At 39.8% G+C, this 21,182-nt stretch overlaps 2 protein-coding genes and 1 long non-coding RNA gene across 13 annotated transcripts in view; 2 read left to right on the top strand and 1 right to left on the bottom strand.

Moving 5' to 3' along the window:
- The first annotated feature begins 372 nt into the window (after nt 1–372).
- ube2wb (ubiquitin conjugating enzyme E2 Wb) lies at nt 373–11,167 on the top strand. Of its 2 annotated transcripts, none has more exons than XM_064333103.1 (6): nt 373–526; nt 3,342–3,433; nt 6,429–6,531; nt 7,535–7,690; nt 8,534–8,609; nt 8,893–11,167. In XM_064333103.1, the coding sequence occupies exons 1-6, from the start codon at nt 512–514 to the stop codon at nt 8,904–8,906; spliced, it is 456 nt and encodes a 151-aa protein (XP_064189173.1). In that variant the 5' UTR covers nt 373–511; the 3' UTR covers nt 8,907–11,167. The 2 variants fall into 2 exon arrangements, with proteins under 2 accessions (XP_064189173.1, XP_064189174.1); XM_064333104.1 differs by having other exon boundaries at nt 401–526; nt 3,345–3,433.
- Nucleotides 11,168–12,644: 1,477 nt separating this feature from the next.
- Nucleotides 12,645–13,549, bottom strand: LOC135253601 (uncharacterized). The gene is made up of 2 exons (XR_010329660.1): nt 13,157–13,549; nt 12,645–13,066 (listed from the first exon to the last, which is right to left on the bottom strand). It is a non-coding gene; the product is annotated as an uncharacterized LOC135253601 (long non-coding RNA).
- Nucleotides 12,940–21,182, top strand: part of stau2 (staufen double-stranded RNA binding protein 2) — an 84,091-nt gene continuing 75,848 nt past the window's right edge. For 8 of the 10 annotated variants that reach the window (XM_064333098.1, XM_064333094.1, XM_064333101.1 and 5 more), the window contains exons 1-4: nt 12,940–13,076; nt 17,242–17,449; nt 18,285–18,415; nt 20,338–20,497. In XM_064333098.1, coding sequence (XP_064189168.1) covers nt 17,251–17,449; nt 18,285–18,415; nt 20,338–20,497 — 490 coding nt within the window. In that variant the 5' untranslated portion in view covers nt 12,940–13,076; nt 17,242–17,250. Of the gene's footprint in view, nt 13,077–14,536; nt 14,665–17,241; nt 17,450–18,284; nt 18,416–20,337; nt 20,498–21,182 lie in introns of those variants that run through there. The other 2 variants (XM_064333096.1, XM_064333093.1) reach the window with 2 other exon arrangements.

Here is a 21,182-nt window from a genome sequence, read left to right as displayed (position 1 = left end):
GAAGGAATCAGTATGGAAGTCTTTTTCAGCTGTATGAATAAATGTTCATTGTGCTATTTATTGGATTGTGAAAGTACAATTTGCAGCTCTAAGGAAACTGCCCCTATGCTGCACTTTGCGTTCTACTTTCCCAGTTTAAGAATCACCTCCAGTTTTTCCATTAAAATTCTATCCATCTAGATCGGTTCATCGACTTCGTTCACTCAAGTAACGATCGTTCTCAGCTCATTCACATGGGTTTCAGCTGGTTTGCAGTGTACAACAGCAATTTCGTCAACAGGACTACATTGGGCAATTTTGACGCAGCGCGCACCCAACTCAACGTTTATGTTTGATTGGCTCAAAAATGTCACATGGCCGAATCTGGCCAATTGAAGTCTAATGCGTTGAATATCAGTCTAAGTATAAATGACAATAGTGTCCCTGCTATGTTTACAACACAGTACTGCATTCCATGTGATGATATGACGTAGACCTCAGTCGCTCTGCCAAATTGCAGGGGGGTTCCATCATGGCGTCGATGCAGGTGAGTTGAGTCTTATTGCTCTTTATTCAGTGGTTGCTCTTTTATGTCCATTGCTAGTTCCACATTGACGGTAACTTTAACATGGCGCAATATTTGTATAGCTGGTCAGACAGCCATTAGTTGTTTAACATCAGCTAACGTTAACGTTAGTGGTTGGTTTTAATAGAGGTATAACAGTTGGCTAACGTTGACGTTACAGCAGTCTGCCTGCTGTCTAATATTAGCTTAGCTGGCTTACAAACTCACGGAGAGAGAGTGTGTGTTTTTCAGTCGACACTGGGTAGAACAGTAACAGTAATTAACGCACCATTGCTAGATAACAGACAGCCAGCTACCATTACGAAAATGTTAACATAACAGCGCGTTGTGGACTTGCAATGCACAGGTGATGGCAGCAGTTTTGTTAGCAAGCGTTATCGACGAAGATAGCTAGCCAGTGTTAGCTAGGTAAGCTGAACTGCATTTCGGAGCCGAGTACGAAAGTATCAGGGGTAGTTGATAATGTTAACTAGTGAATAATTACATCGACTTATACGCACAAAAGGAAGGTAGCTGGTACTAATTCCAAATTAGCTAACTTGGCCAACTTGCTTCTAACGTTGGTTGACAACACTGCTGTGTTGAGGTAGTCTAACGTTACAACTTGTTTTGGTGGCTAACCAAGGTAACGTGGGTGTATTAATGCTAACTCTAAGCAAAACTGAAAGTGTCAGCTGGAAGGCAGGAAAAGGCTAACGTTGTAGCGATTTGTAGCTATACTGCAGTGGCTATACTATAGCCAACTAGAATACAGTAAATTGATAGCTAGCAAAAGCTATTTGCTATCGCTTTTGGATTTGGCAAGTTGGCTAACGCTAGTAACACCAACGCAACGTAGCCAGCTAACAAGGTTAGCCATTGGCTCGCGTAGCTAAGTAACGTTCCTAACTAGCAAGTAAATTAGCCAATGTTAGTCTGCTAGACTATAACAGTAGACTGACTAACTCTAACAATCGAGGTTGCTCGGATCACTTTATAGCATTGACATTGATTACTAGCTTGTACCGGTCATGTTCTTTGACTTAACAAGTCCTGGACCTGATGAAACGTACTGCCGAACATCTGCGAGAGATTCATAGTTCAGTTGAACTAGCAGCTCGCTTGTGGCTCTGGTGAAATCTTCTGGAAAAACTCGGAGGTGGAAAGCCAGGTTCAGAAAGTAAGAGTCGTCCCTAGTATTTTGTCCCAATCGCTTGGATTTGCTAATATGCACAATTATTCAGACAGGAGGTAGCCTATAACTAATTGGTGAAATTAGCTGGTTGAGTTAATGGGTGGAAGAAACGCACGACAGGACCTTTACTTATTGACCCCTGTACTTTCCACGTGTTTTTTTTCTTCTGAAAACTAATGAGAAAATGTATGTCATTCGTCACGGTAGATTTTTTTATTTTTTTTACAAACGTTTAATCAGCTGGAATATAGCTAGAAAGCCTAGGGTTGTGCTGCATATAGCATGTTGTATAAACACACGGAAACAATGCTAACTTTAGCTAATAAACAAAATGAGGTAGCTAAATAACAGCAAAATACCCCTTAACCCGGTAAATAATTTTCAAAATGTATTTAATTTGGCCATAAGATTGTTTAGCTAACGTTAGCTTTCGACGTGTCTATAGACCGATGGTATGTACAATCTGCGACACATTCTTAACTACAACATATGTTATTTAAACCCTGTCTGGAGAAAAGGTGGAACTGCAATTCAAACCATCTACTGTACAGTGCTCACTTGAGTGGTCTTTCTTATTGTCCGGGGGTGTGTGGTTTGGAACAACAATCAAAGTAAGCGTGCCGGTGTCGGCTTAAGTACAAAATATGTTGCTTGTGCAAAACCTTGGTACAGTCTGCCCTGCGACGGTCATGCGGAGGAAGGGACCCTGACGCGAAGCTAAACAAGTTACGTCATTCTAATGGGACCATTTCATCATCAGAAAAAAAAAATCAGTACTTGTGCATAACAAGACTAGGTCAGAACCTAGTATACGGCTGGACCGTGTATGGGTGTGCGAAATTGTGGCCAATTTGTTACAGGGGTAGTCAGTGGTAGTGTCTATACGACCAATGGTGTAACTTCATCACTCAGTCACAGACATTCGCGTTTATAGGGCTGGTCCCGCTGTTGCCACGCACCAATGTCTAAATTGTTTATAATGGACACATTCGCAGAGTTTGCATAACTATCAAAGTGTATAAACAAGTGGATATCAGCACAATGCATTCCACTGGGTAGTAAGCCATTGGACGATTTGGATTTCTGCGGGTTACTGCATACGCTGACATTATTCAGGTGCAGGTTTCTCTCAAGGGTTGCTTTAAAACTTGTCAGCATGTGCATTGTCAAATGACCAACAAGTGACACTTAACCTTTACAAAGTAGCAACATATGTTATGTGGAACTCGGATGTCATCTATGCTGATGTTTAATTTAACTACAGTAAAAGAAATACAATTGAAAGGCTTTTAATAATTAAACGTTCAATGTGGCTGCCGTAACTGTAATACTAGGGCCGGTTCAGTTCTACAGTATGTTTGAAATATAGGCAAAGTATTGAGGGTTTTTGGTCGTTTTAGTGTATTAGCCTATATATAATAGATTAATTGCAGTATTGTGTAAACTGGAGACCAAATAATTATTCAGTGTAATGCTGTGTATCATTTATGATATTAATATTTGCACACATGTAAAAGTATTCAAAAATAGTTTTATTTTGTTTTTTTAAAGCATTTTATTTAGTACATGTGTTTTATTAAGTTACATGCATTTTCTTTTCAGAAGAGGCTACAGAAGGAACTATTAGCTTTGCAAAATGACCCACCTCCTGGAATGACGCTGAATGAGAAGAGTGTACAGAATACAATTACGCAGTAAGTACAATCACAGTCAGAGTACCTGCTAAATTTGCGTATTTGGAGTCATTACTTGCTGTACTTTTGTGTGACTTCCTCGTTGGCCCCCCAGCAACGTCAGACGAGCTAGCTTTAAGAACAAAGCATGCGAGTGTGCCGTTTCAGCTGTCCTGGTGATTGGTACATCACTTTGCTAGAGCCTTTGTTATGCATTGTGGTACCGTTCATCCTCCTAAAGCTTTTAATAGCTGGGTTGCCAGTGTGAGCTCTTCTCTTAAAGATTAAGTTCTAATCAGTTGAAACATCTTGCCTGACTAACAGAGTTTTTGTTAAAGATTTATTAAAGAAGATGCAGCACTCCTCCGTCACATGTTTATCAGAGGTGAAGCCACCAGTGTTTTGGAGCAGTCCCAACTGCTGTCCTCCTCTACCAAATAAGCTCCTGTATCTCTGAAAACATGGCAAACCTCATCAAATTGATCGGTTGTTTAAGGCAGCGTTTCCCAACCGGTGTGCCACGGCACTCTGGTGTGCCATCAGGCGAGGTCAGGTGCTTGCATGTGATCTCATGTAGTGCTGGGGGTTGTACTGCGATGCAGGGAATCCATGATTAAATTCCCATGTAACCAGCCCATCAAAATATAATAATGATAATGTGGAAAAAATGGGCATATGATTTAATGGGTAGAAGCCTATTGGTGAGTAAACAAAGTACAGATGTAATGGACAGTTTGTTCTTGTTGATGTCATTTTCCCCGGCTGATAGGGGAGTTGCAGCTCCCAAAGCCAGGTGGGTGTTCTGTAAACGCACAGTGTTGAAGTCACTTGTCGGTGCCTAAGAGGTTCTTTCTTTAGCTGTGCATCTATCAGCGAGTTTCCGTGGTGGAATTTCATGAATGAAGCGCCACACGAAGCTCTCCTCCCTAAACTCGTCGGACACGTTTTTGTGGCGAGACGCGTCTCCGTTTTAGTCTAATGCCTGGGTGAGTTTCGGTGAGATTTGATCTACGGTGTGGCACATGGCAAAAATTCTTTTGACGTGCTTGTGTGCAGAGATTGGTGACGCTCTGTTATTCTCAGGGATTCTCAATGGGGAGAACATTAGTGTCTTCAAATTTCTACTCCTGCTGCATATATTATTCCTGTTCTCTCCATCTAGGCTTCTTAGTGGTCAGTCATGCAAACCTCAGTGTGTTTAGTTTAGCTAATATTGGCGAGTTTTCACATTATTCTGAAGCCCAATGGAGAACAATGGCAGGGTTACTTTAGACTCTACATACCACAAATCAGATTTGAAGTATTCCTGCTGTAAGTCTGGGGAGTTTCCATGCTGTCATGAATAGCATTTTATGTTTTTAGGAACTCTTGTTTTTCAGTTTTGATTCCCTTTTCCAAAATGCAACATTTCAGCTATTTAATTTTTTTTGTGTTATCGATGGTACTGCAAAAGGGAAGTGGGTCAAAACTCAGTAGGCCCAAATGTTCACCCCTACCAGCACTCCTGCCTGGGTGTGGTGTAATTTCTGCTTCTGTACAACATTTTGGTTTGTTTTTAGAAGACCTCCTACTCCAGTCTGTTCCAGTACATTGTTGCTATGAGGAGCACATAGCAAAGCTTCTCTAAACAACTGAATAAAATCTGATTTGGCCAGAGTGGCATTATGGTTGACGTAGTCCAGCACTACAGATTCCAAAGGGTTCAGATTTCTAAAACTTGTTTCAGGCCTTTTTTTTTAAATTGAAAAGTGAAGTGTAAAAGTGGGCTTTGTGAAGTTCCCCACACTTTAGTCCATGTTTGTGCATAATATCACATGAGCTCTACTGCACGTGTGCCGCTTTCCTTGTGTTTCTGATGGACCCAGAGAGCGCACTCACTAACCTTTGTGTGAGACCCTTGCCAGTGCTTCCACGGCTGTTGGAAGTTGGCGGGAGGCTAACTAGAAACAAAGGCAATTTGACATTTCTGTTTTTAAGCAGAAGTGTAATGGCTGTCTGGAAAACATTGTTGAAATGAGGACATTAGGCTTGATTTATAAAAAAGAAAAAAAAAAGAAAAGTAAATTTAAAAAATCCATTCAAAAATGTGGGAATTAGTTTTTATGTTTTAGATGGACGTTACATTCCATGTGCCCTTTGTTTCTTACAGTTGTTGTGTCAGTCCCCCACCCATTCACAGATTTTATGTTAAAAGAATTTCGGTCCTCCTAATTGATGCATATAATTATTAGTTGGCAGATGGTCCCAGTTTTAACGTGGTGTTTAATTATTTTGGCCATAATGCAGCACACAGAGAAGTGATCCATGTCCTATGATTGATAGTCCATTCTATTCAATATCTGTCTTACACATCATAAGATGGCATACATAAGAATACGGCCTTAATCTTTTGTGTGTTACTGAATTGGAATTGTTCTGGCTCCACCTAGTGTCTACCAGTACAATGCATGCAGCTGTCAAAAAGCACACCTCCATTGTTGCAGCAGCAATTGTTGCAACCGTCCCAATCAAACTATAAATTGCATGCATTTAGAATAAATTTAATTATTTAGAATTTACTTGAGTGCAGAAAGTAGTTTCATTTCTATGACATGACTGTTTGGTGTAGCGGCTTACTTTTTAATGTTTTTTTTTTTTCTTTTCTTTGCACAATACAGATGCAATTTTCATTGTTTAGGATTGTATAAAACCATAGGTTTTTTCTTTTCTTTGCACAATACAGATGCAATTTTCATTGTTTAGGATTGTATAAAACCATAGGTTTTTCCTATCTGCTGCTATGGTAACCACCGGTTGACACTGACTATGATGTATGACCCCATGAAGGCCAACATTTGGCCTTTTTTCCTAAACTACTAAAGTGATGTCCTGTGATGTCTCCTTTGCATGTTGTTCTCCATGCTGTTTTCACCTGTTTGATTATTAAAGTTCAGTGGAGAAGCACAGCTTGGGAATAACTGAAATTTACATTTAAAGATTCCAAAACTCTTAAGCAATGTATTCATTTTTATTTCAGATGGATTGTAGACATGGAAGGCGCCCCTGGAACACTGTATGAAGGAGAGAAATTTCAGCTACTTTTCAAATTTAGTGGTAGATATCCATTTGATTCACCTCAGGTAACTGCTCATTTAATTTTTTTTTTGGTTTCTGAGTTTATATTCAAATAACAAAACAGATGTTTAGTACAAAGGGAATAATGCTTGAAACATTCAACAAACATAACCAAACGAACAAGAAAATTTGCAAGTTGCAAAACTGCTGCTGTGGTCACATTAAAAATTAAGTGGGCTATGCACCGCAAATTTTGGTCACTCACTCACTCACAGACGACCTTTGTAGGCGTATGTGCAGGAGGTGCGCCGTGGGTCTGGATGGTTTTGTGCTTGTCTAAAAGATGCAGCATAAGACCATAAGTTTGTTTGACTGGTCAGTCTGTGACTGTTTGTTTATTTGTGTGTCTATTGTATACGCTGTTTAGCTACAACTAGATTTACCTAAACTGCAGATACAAATTTCTCATATTCCTGACCTCAAATCACAAAACTGCTTTGTTGGTCTTTAACTTGGTTTAGTTAATATGCATTTGGAAACATGCCATGCAGTGTAGCAATCTTCTGCTGTTTTTTCCCATATTTCATTGTGTGATATCCCCAAAACGTACAGTTTACTGATTGTAAAAGGCCATTTTATTTAAATGATATTTTGTGAAAAGAGTTCCTTTTCACTACTTTTCCTTCTGTCTCTTTGTCCACATAACGCACTGCAAAGCTGGCAGCACCCCGCAGGTCTTTAAATACAGGATAATCTTTTTGCTAAAATGGATGTAGATTTAAATTTCACGCAGGAAAACACAAGCCACTGAGCACATAGATAGAGCAAAATGTACTTAGTGCTGCCTTTGTGCTTCGCATGGAATTTAGGCTGTATTTATGTTAAAATACATTTTAAGGGGGTAGCAGCAATGTGAATTATACAGGCTGCTTGTAAATGTATAAATGAACTATTTTGGTTTTGAAAATGTGTGTACCATGTGTGTTTCAAATTGTGAAACAGATGAGGAATAAATTAAGAGATCAAATTATTTCACTGACCCTTGTTTTTCTATCTTGTTTTTTTCAGGTCATGTTCACTGGCGAGAATGTGCCTGTTCATCCTCATGTTTATAGCAACGGTCACATCTGTTTGTCCATATTAACAGAAGACTGGTCCCCTGCACTTTCAGTGCAGTCTGTCTGTCTTAGCATTATCAGCATGCTGTCCAGCTGCAAAGAAAAGGTGAGGTAACATTGGCAGGGCTTTTAAAAAAATATTTAAAACAAGCAAATTAAGACCATGTGTAGCGACATGGTCTCATCATTGAAACCGAATAGTGCTGTTGATGCGTGATGCATTTATTATGACCAGTACCAGTAATCAGAATAACAGGAAAACTGGGCCTTTTCAAGTATAATACGTTTTGGCTACACATCCATAAGGCTCAGCTGTCATCTAATGCAATTGAATAGTTCTGAATGAGGTGGATGACCAGCAGGTTTAAACAGCTGTTACTTTGGAGCAAATGCTGGTCTATTTTCCATTATGAATTCAATTGCTCTTTACTGATAAAGTACTACAACATGCATGTTGTATACTTTGGAGACAGTGTGGCAGTACTTACAAAAACGTAGGCTATTAGTTGTAGCTAAAACCCTTATTTTGAAAGGGAGCTTTGGTAATAATTTTTACAATAATAAAATAAAATGTGTACTTATGATGACTGTGTGGTAACGAAACGTGTTATAACACCACTATAACACTCCTAGTGATGATTACTCAAACGGCTAGTCTCATCCTCAGCTTTTTAGTGTCGTTACACCAAAGCTATCCAATGCCCAAACCTTCAATTAGAGAAGACCCTGCTGTCTGGGACATAACATGTACTGGGGGAAAAATAGTTAATAAAATCTCTGTCGCCTAGCTTAGGCTAAAATAAGTGAGTCTTTATTATGAAACCCATGATACATTATTAAGAGATGATATTCTAAGATCAATGGATGCTTTGATGTATATTTTTAGTGAATGTTCACTTACAGCTTTCTCTGTATATATAATATTCCCTCTGGCTCCTTTCTTCCACAGAGACGGCCTCCTGATAACTCGTTTTATGTAAGAACATGTAATAAGAATCCAAAGAAAACTAAATGGTGGTATCATGGTGAGTGGATCCTCCCTCCGTTAACCCTCCTCATTGTGTAAAATTGAATTGACCTGAATCAAAGTTTTCTGTGTCTTTGAAGTACCTGACTATTTCATATTAGGATGAGCCATCATTTATTCTTTCATGCATTTCATGTTTTTTTATTTTCACGCTTAAGTGTAGCAGTAATTAATGGGGTTGAATGTAATGTTATTTTAAAAATAACTGTAGACTTTAGTATTGCAGATTCTGAATGAATCGGGTTTCATGTAACATTCTTTCTTCCTTTCTTTTTTTACAGACGATACTTGCTAATGTCCGACCTTGTAATACTCCTAGATGTCCTACTGAGTACATAAGCACTTTTTAATCATTCAGTCTTTGAACTTTAAACCTTTGACTGGAACAATGGACACCGTGCGCTGGAGGCTTCCTTGACTGCAACTCTTGGCAGTTGGACACATTTTAGCTGGTTGTACAAACAAAAGGAACCTAATGCACTCAACATGCATTTTGTTGGCATAAAGGCGTTACGCAGCAAGCAGGGAGATTTTGTAGTGAGGTTATTCCTATTTATTTTGTTTTCTTTTGTATTGGAAGGTTTAAAGGTCCTCATGTATTGTGCAATAAATACGATTGATGCATGCTTGGGCCTACAAAGACAAAGACATGTGATATCCAAATCAAATGGGATCCTTAGGCGTCTTAACCCCATCTTTTTTCTTTTCTTTTTAAAAAAAACTGAAATAATATGCACTGTGAAAATAACTGTTGTGGCACAACTTGGTGTTATATTTTGACCATATTAATACTGCAACTGCTCACCTACACTTTATATTCAGGTTTTGATTTTATTTGATATTTTTCCTCTTGAATGATTCATGAATATTAGTGGCCCTTCAGTCTAATTTTTTACAGGCACCTGATGACAGGTCCTGACGAGACTGGTTGTTACATGGGTCGAATTGTTCGAACACAAGTTTAAAACCAAGGATGTTGCTTCATTATTAAGTGAATGTTCTAGTCTCCTGACACAAGTTGAACTGTTCAAATGCTACTCAATATTCTATGTTGATGGATTTGAAACATGTAAGGGCAAGAGAAGTTCACCTTGCATTTTATGAATGTGTAAAAGATAACGTAGTGTGTGCTGTTTGTTTTTATTTGTTTGATACCTTTTAATCTTGTGAGATGTTGCTTTGTTTTTTTTTTGCTTGCAAACATTCAAGAAAATATTTTGATTTACCTGCCTTTTTGGGGAGGTCTTATTGAACATAAATGTAGTAATTTATTCTCCAGAGTTTTAGTTACCATCAAAAAGGTTTGTGATGTCTGTGAGCAGTTTTGAAAGATAGGTTCATAAAACTAGAGAGAGCTTGCTCATCTGGTTCTATTTATTGGCTCAGGTACTTTGTCAGTAACAAATGTCCTATGAGAAAATCCTATACGGATATTGTGCATTTAGCAACATGTTCATCAAAAAAGGTTGCAATGTCAAATATTTGTTTGAAGAATATTGCACATTACTCTTTCAATTATTGAATGATGGATAAAAGCCTAACTTTGCAATGGGTGCAAGGAAAATGCATTGTCCTCCATTTGTATTTACTTGTTAGACCTGTATGTGGCAGAGTCCCTGACTATTTGCAGACTACCGAAGGTTAGTTGAAGATTGAACTGAACAGGGGAAGAGCAGCCACTTAATTCTAGGTGCTGTTCAGTCTTACACTTTGCCTCTGCACTTTTTTGCTGATCGGCACCGACAGTATATAGTCATTAAACTTTATGATCATCAAAGTGAAACGGTTGAGCAGCTTTGCTTAAGTGTGTCTGTATATAATGCTCTATACTTTCCCATCAGTACCACAATGGGCTGCATTTATGTAAACATTGATGATCATGTACAGTAAATCTAAATGCTGAAGACAAGGTTTTGCCTAGTTTATGATGTAGCAAACCTTGCTCTAAGACTACTTTATTAATATCATTCATTCTGGTTGCTTGAATGTTCCTCAGTAACATAACTATGATTTTTTTAAAGATAAGGTGTCTCAAGGGTGTGCCATGAGTATGATACTGGTTAATGCTTAGGCATGAGGGATTTTGAAAGGACCATGATAAATTTGGTTCATTGTCTCTGTGGATAAATGTATAAGCTGTATTGATGTGAAAGGGTTCAAATGAAAGAAGTAGCCTGTGTTACTGTGACACAAATTAGATGTTGGTTAAAGTAATCGTTGCTGCTTCTTGACACTGCAGAAGCAGCCAACTGATACTGTAAGGCAAGTGAACACAAGGTTAATGGAAGGCTCAGCGACATACAGTAAATGCCATGACAAATATTCTGATTTTATAGTGTATAATTAGTTGGGTCATCCTTTACTCCTGGTTTTCCCTAGATTGAGCAATGAGTGTGGAAGGGCGTTGGTGGAACTTCATTTTTTTTTCCCCACCCCCTTTTTTATGGGTTTGCAAATTGAATTAAATTTAGGGGATCTCTTTTTATTTGGAGAATTCCTTGTAGTAATGTACAAGCTACATGTAAGCTGTGCCTGTTAATAAAAAGATCCACTGTTGGTGCTGCTCTGTTGGTTGAAAGTGGTTGGGCTGATATGCCTTATTCTTGTGTCCATCTCGACCCACAGGAAGAGCCCTTACTGAACTTGACAACATGATGCTTCAAAACCACTTTGCCCAAAACTAAAGTTTGGCATCCTTAAGGAGAAAATGGCAGCATGGTGGTGCAGTGGGTAGCACTCGCCTCACAGCAAGAAGGTCCTGGGTTCAGGTCCTGGCCTGGGCCTTTCTGTGTGGATTTTGCATGTTCTCCTCGCATCTGTGTGGGTTTCCTCCAGGTACTCTGGTTTCCTCCCACAGTCCAAAGACATGCAGGTAGGCTAATTGGAGACTCTAAATTTCTCAAAAATATGAGTGTGTGTGTGAATGGTGTGTGTGCCCTGCGATAGATTGGCAGCCTGTTCAGGGTGTATTCCAGCCTCTTGCCCACTGCACGCTGGCTCAAGCACCCCCCACGACCCTGCCGAGGATGAGCGGGTATAGATAGTGGATGGATAACATCACTGACAGATGTGTAAAAGCCTTCATGCTTATTTTGCAGGGTCATTTAGCAAGAAGTTCTTAAAAAATTGGATAGCATTGGCTGAAGAACATTTAATATTCTGTTTCAGATCTGTTCTAGTGAAGTATACATTTTAATTGAATTTTGTGTATGATTTGGGTTACCCGTTTTGGGTGTGTCCTGCAGTAACTTAAGTAACCATTTATAATTTGTAACATGTCTTGAATGAGTGTGCTGTCTTGTAATATCACTGAATCCTATCCAATAACTGAATTGAATGCATGTTGATTCAAGTCAAAACCAATATTCATAGCTCAAAATACAAAAATCAATATAGCTCACAAGGGATAAAAATCCTCTTCAGAAGAAAAAGTTTCAGCTTGGCAAATGCCCGCAGTCTGAGTAATGCATACGTTTCAGATGGGTTCAACAGTGTAAAATCCAGTAATATGCTGACACTTCCATCTAGTGGGAAAGTGGATTATGCAGAGGATTTTTCTTAATTTAAAAATATATAATTTGTTAAGTTGTATACTGTTTTACCCAGGTTTCGTGTACATAATTAGGTAAAACTTGGCATGAATTTCTACAGCGTTTGGTGAGTGGAATTTCTAACGAATAACTTCCATCCTCTGTTCTGATACACACACAATCAAATGCCATTACTGCTTTAAATATGAGCCGGTTTGTGCAAATGATTTATTGGAACACTGGATATAAATTTAATTCACTGAGCTAAGTTTATGATACGAAATGGATAGGTTGCCAACAGCAGCAAGCAGTAGGCCTAGATCAACTGGAATGTGCGGTCTCTGAATGAAGGTTAACTGTATTCAAATACATGCAAATTGCAAGGGCAAAATGTATTAATCCAATTCGCACGTCAAATGTGAAAAGCCAGTTAATTGACCCAACTGGTGTCATTCTAAGCAGCACAGCATCAAGGGTAAATTATGCATTAATAGAAACATACATCTACTCAAGTTCGTTTATTCAGACTATAAATTACAGTATAATAGCGATGCAAATAGCGGCGTGTTTAGGTTAACATAATAATGATAACAGCCTAAATCACAAACTTCTGACCATGGATTTCTGTGAAAGTGCCCAGCACAACTATCAGGAAGCGAGACTATACCATTATATTTTTTTCAGGGGGTAATGTAAGGTCATTGATATTTTTCATTGATGTTACTCAAGTTCAAAGAGTACGTATGCTTAAAACATGTTGATACTGATAGCTATTGCATACATTTTAAATAACTGTATCCTGTACTAGCTAGAGTAGCTTGACAGTCATATACATTAGAACGTTAGCTTTCCTCTGTGGTTTGCTCCAAAACCGTCAATTCTCTTTAGTGTTTGCCAATGTTGGAGGTGTAACTGGGGTCTGTCCCTGGAAAAAGGTAAATAATTATTGTTAAATGTAAATTCACTGAGTGTGAAATAGTCTACTGATTCGGTGTACTAGGGTCGCTTCACTTACATGTTGTCGAGGTCATCCGTTACGTCCTGCTGTGTGACTTGCGAGTGGGATGCAACCGATGGTTTGCGGTGCTAGCCTGCTATTTAGCAGCTAGCTGGTGTGGGGTGTTTGGTCGTTTTTCAGCCATGATGTTTGGCTAGTACTGTGCACTGTTTTAAGCTGGCTGGTTAGCCAGCCAGTTAGATGACATTTCCAATAGTTATTTGGTTAGATGGCTCGCGAATTCTCTTGATAGCTAGCTAGTTTTTTCTGTGTAACTGGGCAATCAGTGTTTTTCACTTATCTTAATTTGGCAGCGACTCTAGAGGCGAAATGAATTGGTGACCACGGTGCTGTTCACATCTCGATCTGAACTGGTCCTGTCAGTCGTTTAGGGTTGATTGACGTTCGCTAACTAACCGTGGAAGTTATGCAGTTCACTGGTGTCCTTGTCAAGTCGTGCAAGTATCTGTACCTCTGGCTGTTGACTTGATAATTGGTCATTATCTGAAAGCTGTCAAATTGGAGTAGCTAACTGGCAGCTGATTAAGTTAATCCTTTTCGCTCACACTCACATAATTCCGCAATCTAGCAAAGTAGTTTAGCTAATCATAGATGTAGAACTGTCAAATTCCCCGCTATCCTACAGTCCAGTACAGTAGCTACACTGACAGTTTCAGAAATGCTACTACTAGAGCTAGTTTGGTTAGCGTGATAATATTGACGCCTAATTATGTATAGCTGGCGCTTGTTTGCAGAAGCCGACCGCTAACAGGTGTCCCCAGAATATATTGACGGCTAGTTAACGAGCAATTTTGGTTACCAAAGTGTTTAGTAATTACAGATTGCTTGTTTACTGGTACTTGAATAAGGTATTAAAAGTGCTATCTGTATTTGTTTACCAAAGATGCCCTTTTCTGAACTAAACGCAAAATTGTTTCAACTAGCATTGCGTTAATGTTGTACTGGTAGTCTTTTATTTAAACTCACACGTGTCTTGATTCTCACACGATCCATGAAACATTAGCAATCCAGCCCAGAGACTGATTTTGTGTCCTCAGGCTAAATATTTGCAATGATATTTGACGTTTGTTATTTTATGTTAATCTCACAGTGCATGATTCACACACACCTAACGTTGCAAAGGTCCCATTCATTCCATGAAACCTATTCTCCCCCACAGGTTCAAATATCCTTTTACTACTAAACTCCCAATTTTCCAGGTAGTAAATGGGGTTTTAGAGGGTTTTCTCTGAATTCATTTTCTTTTGCTATTTTAATTCAGTTTTCCTAGTGAAACATCTGTAAACAATGAATCCCAAAGTGTGCAGCTGTGAAATGGATCTGCGTCCTTCAAATTAAGCATCAGCTGTTAGCTAATGAGTAGCCTATTCCTTGGCAGGGTGAATGTGTAGAGCATGGAGAGAGAGCGGGGAGAAATGCAAGGGCAGTCACCTTCGTTGTGGGCACAGTGATGAGAGGTCCTATGAGCCAGCTGGGACAGAGCACCATTCCAGGCCACAGTACCTGTATGTGGTTTTTACAGATCGTATGCGACTTTCTGTAGAGACTCCCATTCCAGCTGACAGTCTCACCTAATTCTCAAGGGCTGTTGACTATGGAACACCACAAGTTATGCTTACATGTTCTTGCTAATGCCTTTGGCTAATACCTGTGCTTGCTTATTTCATGTTTGCTTGTGAATGTTAAATAAATCTTCCTCCATGATTTTGCAGATTTTCACTAGATTATGATGGAGGTAGGAATCCTGAGGCTGGCCTTTGTGTGTTCTGTAGAGAACACTTTATACAGATTAAGTGCAAACTACAGCTCAAAGATATTAGTTTATTTGGAATAAATTCTTAATATCTTCTTTAATTCTTTTTAAAATCCTTATTCTTGTTTAAAATAAGGACTGATAAGAAACGGCCATATCACAGTATGCTGTATTGAAAAATACTTTGTGGCTGTGTTGTTTTAAACAGCATGAAGATGCTTGTTTCTGCTCCAGCCACCTGGGCTAAAGGCCAGAATACTGCTATGTCTGTGGGAGGGTTTTTTGGCCTGGGTAATTAGGCCTGTTCTGTGGTAATGCCTCTGGGTCGTATCATATGAGCTGACTTACAGCTAAAGTCAGCAGTACGTTAGATATGAGCAAACCATTATATGTGAGTGTCATATACTGTCAATTAGTACAACCCTACACCTCACATATTGCAAAAATTAAATAAGAAGTATTGCTTTATTTATCAATAAATTGCACTGCATCTTGATGACTTCTTGTCCACATGAGACGGTCTTGGTTGCCACCCTGTGCCAGTTCCTTGTTAAACATACAGTGTTCCTCAGCAGAAATTATTCAACTTGAAGAGGGCTTTGTTTTATCGAGTTTAGACATGATGGTGCAAACACTTACTCACAACAAAAATGACAATAATAATAATAATAATAATAATAATAATAAATTATTGTGTAACTGTCCAAATAGCCTACTTACATCCTGATGTCACATCTTAGTTAAATTTATTGATAAGTCGGTGGATAACTGGTGAAGACTATTCTTGTGACCCTGTCTAAAGCATTACTGTCATAATTAGCAAATTGAGTCAAGGTAATTGGTGGAAACAAAACACTGGTCCTGGAATGGAGGTCCCCACCCCCACCCAGGGTGGATCTAAAAGCTGATTATTTGTCCTATAAATATTAATTACAATGTTTAAATGCTCTCTGGTAGAAACGGAAATGGCCTCTGTCTGTCAAGGATGATCAAGTGCTTGTTAATGACTTATTAATCTTGTGTATTAATGACTCCCTGTGGAGCAAAGACTTGGAAAATGGCACTTCCTGCATCAATATGGCAATATGAGTCAGTCATGATTAAAGTGCTGAAGCTTGACTCATTCATTTGACAACCTGTCATGTAATATGGTCTGGGTTCTGCAGTAGTAATAGGGGTAAATCTGCTGTGGACTTCAGTTGAATGCAGTTAGATCACTCAGCTAAAGACCAGGGTCGCCCTCTTTTGTGCAACTAGTGTTTTATGCCATTTTATGTGGACATTCGGATGCCCCATTATTTTGAGACCTGTACATTCTCCCCTTCTAAATTTCTCCTGCAACTGCAGGCATCTGTCTTTATAACTGCACCAGTGTAGCCATGTAGGCTAGATCTAGAGGTGGTTTGGAACCATGGTCCATGCCACACACATGACACACCAAATGATAAAATTAAATGAACAAAACCAGTTTTGAGTTTGATGGATGTGTGGTTTTGTAGGTATTGTCAGCCGGGGACATATTCATGTTCTGTGCTGCGATGTGTTCTGGAATGTCAGGATGAGGATGCCCAGTGCTGAGATGTAGGAGCTGCTGAAAGGTGTGTATTGTATGCACTGAGGATGCTAAAAGAGTGTGATTGTTGGCCTCGATGCTGAAATGATGTGTTGATTGTATGGATGAGATGCTGAATGATGTGTGTATTGTAGCACTGAGGAGCGAATATGTGTGTGATTGTATGCCCTGAGGATGCTGAAATGATGTGTGTGATTGTATGGCACTGAGGATGCTGAAATGATGTGTGTGATTGTATGGCCCTCAGGATGCTGAAATGATGTCTGTGATTGTATGGCCCTCAGGATGCTGAAATGATGTGTGTGATTGTATGGCACCGAGGATGCTGAAATGATGTGTGTGATTGTATGGCACTGAGGATGCTGAAATGATGTGTGTGATTGTATGGCCCTCAGGATGCTGAAATGATGTGTGTGATTGTATGGCACTGAGGATGCTGAAATGGTGACTGATGAATACATACATGATGCAGGTGCATAAGAGACTGAAATACTGCCATATGAGTCATATGAATGGCCGGTGTTACACGTCTAGTGAATAGTGACATGGTGGCTGATTAATATCCAGTGCTGTATATTAAAGAAAATGGACACATGCAAATGGTTGGGGTTACAGGTGCAGTGGTACTACACACTTTGATGTGCCAGGTGGTGTATATTTACTGAAATAGTCACATGGATACTGCAGTGCTGACTGAATGGTATTTTTGAGTGTGCAGGGTAATGAAATGCTGGATGGCGGTGTGTGCCGTTTCAGGTGTAGAGGATGGCACAAGTGAAAGTGCAGACTGCAGCGTCCCTGTCTGGGCCGGGCCTGTCCCCCGTTGTGCCCCCCTCTGCCATGCCCAGCGCGGGACCCCTCAGTCTGCAGCCGTCTATCAACGGCACAGTTCCAGCCCCAACGCCAGGCTGCCCCTGCCCCGCGGCCGGCTTTGGGGATTCGACTGTGTCTGCAAATGCACCAGGTGAGAGGCGTGCACGCTGGTCCTGAGCTTGGCTTAAAAAGAGTGTTATTGCGCTTAATGCAGTGCTCCGATTTTAAAACTATAGCTTAATTAATTCTGTCGTTACTGTACACAACCATCCACCCACTGCTCCAGCCGGTTCGGACTGTTTTAGTTCAGTGGTTCTCACCCTCGGTCCTGGGGGAACCCTGTGTGCTGGTTTTCATTCCAACCACAATTGCAAACCCAGAATTTTAAAAAGCTGTTAATTCTTCTTAATTATATGCTTTCATGTTTAGCGGGATTATTTACCCTCTTACGCCACAATTTGTCAGAATGAAGTTGTCATGCCATGAAGAATTAAAGTCCCATATTCATATTGTGCTATACTGCAAACATACAGAGAGGTTACAAAAACGAATCAAATTAAAGACTAAGGTGACCGAATAGGCTCCTAATTGGTGAAAGTGTGGAGACAGTGCATGCACAACAATTTCTGACATAATGTGGTTTAAGAAGGTAAATAATCCCTGTAAACATGAAAAGCATCTAAGAAATATTAACAGCTTGTTAAAATTCTGGGATTGCAATTGTAGTTGGAACGAAAACCAGCATACACAGTGGTCCCCCAGGACCGAGATTGAGAACCACAGTTTTTGATGATAGGACAGGACACAATATGAGCAATAAAAAGAAAGGTTGCATATCTTCGCATAGCAGATTTGTACTGTTCCTTAAATGAAAATGTTTTCATAGTTACACATTCACCCTTCACTGGTCAAAAGGATCATAAAGTCCTTTTTCCCCTCTTTGTAACGGGAAATATGGGAGAACTAATGGACTCCTCTTCTTAAAGGTTCTCTCCAGGAAAACATGGCAAACACCAAAGAGAAAACTCCCATGTGTCTGGTGAATGAGTTAGCCCGTTTCAACAGGATCCAGCCGCAGTACAAACTCCTGAACGAACAAGGCCCAGCCCACGCTAAGGTACAGCAGCAAAGACAAACAACATTTGTTAATGCCTTATGCCAATCTGACTGATGCGGGTTATGTAAGCTGAATATAAAAAAGCCATGTTGCCATGTCTGATACTACTACCTTTCTTGATCATCTACCCAGTCACTGTGTTGCATGGTACAAGACGTTCAGCAGTAGTACTGTTCTGAAGGCCAACAGTACCAAAAGGTCCATTGGTTTGGAGGAAGAGAAATGGGCACCATGCTCTGCAAGTGTATTAGCGAAGGCCACCTTTGATCTCGCAGACAAATGTGTTAACATGGCATATGTGGTAACAGTGAAGCTGTGAGGAGCCTCCCCAAAATGGGAGTGTAAGCTACACAAAGTGCACTGGACCAACAGCATACTCTGAAGCCTTGAAGACACACAATGTATGCAATTATTAGAAAATTATTCGATATGGACTAGAATACAGAAGAGTATATCCATCATGCACTGATTGACCTGTATTGTGTTTTCTTTAATAAAATAAATAAATAAATAAATAATCCTGTAAAATTCTTGCTATGCATTGGTAAACAGACTCCTTCCAAAATAAGTACTTTCAGGAGGTAAGGAGCTGGGCAAAGGGTCAGTATATGCCAGTGGTTCCCAACCCTGTTCCTGGAGATCTACCATCCTGTAGGTTTTCACCCCAGCCCTAACAAAGCACACTTCATTCAACAGCTAGCGATCTTTGTTGCACTAGACTAGGTGTGCCAAATTAGGGTTGAAACGGAAACCTACAGGACGATATATCTCCTGGATCAGGGTCGGGAACCGCTGATACATGGTGTGTGATATACACACACGTTCCTTCATTATGCACAAATAAGGATTCATTATAGTTGTCAAGGTCTTAAAGGAGCCAAGGGTAGGCAATAGCTTTTTGTCATTACTTACAGTTGTGGTACAAGGCTGCTTATTCCCTCAGGCCAAACATTCCACATTCATTCTGTTCTACTCTAGGAGGACAAGACTTTATGACATTGTAAGCTTAATCATTTCCTGACTTCCATAGCTCTATGAAGAACAAAGGCACAATCTATCCTTGTGAAAATATTATGGCAATATTAACGATAAAGCATTCTATATGTATTAACTATTAGCAATTCTAACTCTAACTCCAGTATGTATATGTAGAGTAGCAAGGTGCATGTCAGTTCATATGCTTCCTAGTTATTCATAAGTATTATTTACGTATGCTAATTGACTTGATCTTTTGCCAGTAGAGCTTATTTCTGAACAGAATTTGGCATTGCAAGATGGGAACAAGTAGCTAGTGTGGCTATGTGATGGTAACTAGCATGTCTACAATCACAGAAACAAAGGAATATATTTGGACTAGCTTTAATTTAATCTGTGACATAAAATAATTTAATAACCAGTCATATGTAGAGGGAAACATTACACAGCATTTTGACTAGTGGGGTTCTAAGTAAAAGAACACAAATATGATTCATATGTTTTACTTATTTTTTCACAAATATTATTCATATATTCAGTTAAATGGAAAAGCATTGGGACAGTTGTGTCAAATTGGTAATTTTTATTCTGCACAAATCAAATTTGTGTTTCAAATCGAATGATGACCAGGCAGAACAAACAATATCTGCATTTATTTCATTAAAAAAAAAATATATTTAGCAGACTTTGGACTATATTACAACACATGCCATGAAATGAGTCAAGCCTCCTAAGAAACATCAAACTTTGTAGTCAGGGTAACATATTAGCTCTTTTTTTGCAGTGTGCACCTTTTACCATTTAGCATCTCCCCCAGGTGTGTCTCAGATGAACTCCAGATTGGTTTGAGGGTCAGCTGGCACTGACCCACCGTGGAGGGGAGCGGAGGGGTGGGGGGGGGGCGTGTCTGTGCTTTCTCACTGGCTGTCACTCTGCGGGCCCTGCAGATCTTCACTGTGCAGCTGTGTCTGGGGGAGCAGGTCTGGGAAGCAGAGGGCACCAGCATCAAGAAGGCCCAGCACTCCACCGCCTCCAAGGCCCTGCAGGAGTCCACCCTGCCCAGGCCGTCCCCTCGCTCGCCCAGAGAGGACATCAACAGCAACCCAGGTAGAGATAGCACCATGCATTCTCCATTAAAATAGAAAGAAAAGGAGAGAGACTGAGAAGTTCCTCTGGCCCATGAAAGCATAAACAACAAACTCGAGCACAAGATGGAGTGCACAATACAGTACAGTTAAATAGGACAATACTGCCTCTTATATTCCATCCTTCTTCAGCCGTTTACAAGCTCAGTTCAGAGGTCTCTTTATATTGGAGAGAGCAGAATGGCTGGATGAGTTTTTATGGCAGTAGTTGGCACTCTCAGGCGTTGTTCACTAAATACAGTTCACTAAACTGCAGTAAATACAATTGATTTTTCCTCTCTACCCTTAATACAGTCAGGTTCACAGACAGTGAAGTTTAAAGCTTGAGCCACTGCTGCGGTCCTGCTCAAAGCTGGTTACAAAAATCAATGTTAACACCATTTAGGGAGCTAATGAACATTCTTTCGTGAGGTGAATGTGTTTCATTGTGGACGGAGGTGGAAAATCCAGGGTCAGAAAGTAAAAGTCGTCCTCAGTATTTTGTTCCAGTCACCTGGATTTGCTGATAAGCATAGTTCTTCAGCCAGAAGGAGTTCATGTGTGGAAGAAACACATGACAGGACTTTAACTTTCTGACCTATGGACTTCCCATCTCTGATTGTAGATGAATGTGCAAGGGATCTGCAGAAGTGATTTGAACATTTGAG

The sequence above is a fragment of the Anguilla rostrata genome, chromosome 4 (genome assembly GCF_018555375.3).
Source record: "Anguilla rostrata isolate EN2019 chromosome 4, ASM1855537v3, whole genome shotgun sequence".
NCBI classification, from domain to species: domain Eukaryota; kingdom Metazoa; phylum Chordata; class Actinopteri; order Anguilliformes; family Anguillidae; genus Anguilla; species Anguilla rostrata.
This window is presented reverse-complemented; position numbering and strand designations above follow the sequence as displayed.

What these genes read in the sequence shown, in the direction of transcription:
- ube2wb (XM_064333103.1), top strand. An exon ending in GTACAGAATACAATTACGCA is followed by an intron (nt 3,434 to 6,428) that starts GTAAGTACAATC and finishes TTTTTATTTCAG; the next exon opens with ATGGATTGTAGACATGGAAG. An exon ending in TGTCCAGCTGCAAAGAAAAG is followed by an intron (nt 7,691 to 8,533) that starts GTGAGGTAACAT and finishes TTTCTTCCACAG; the next exon opens with AGACGGCCTCCTGATAACTC.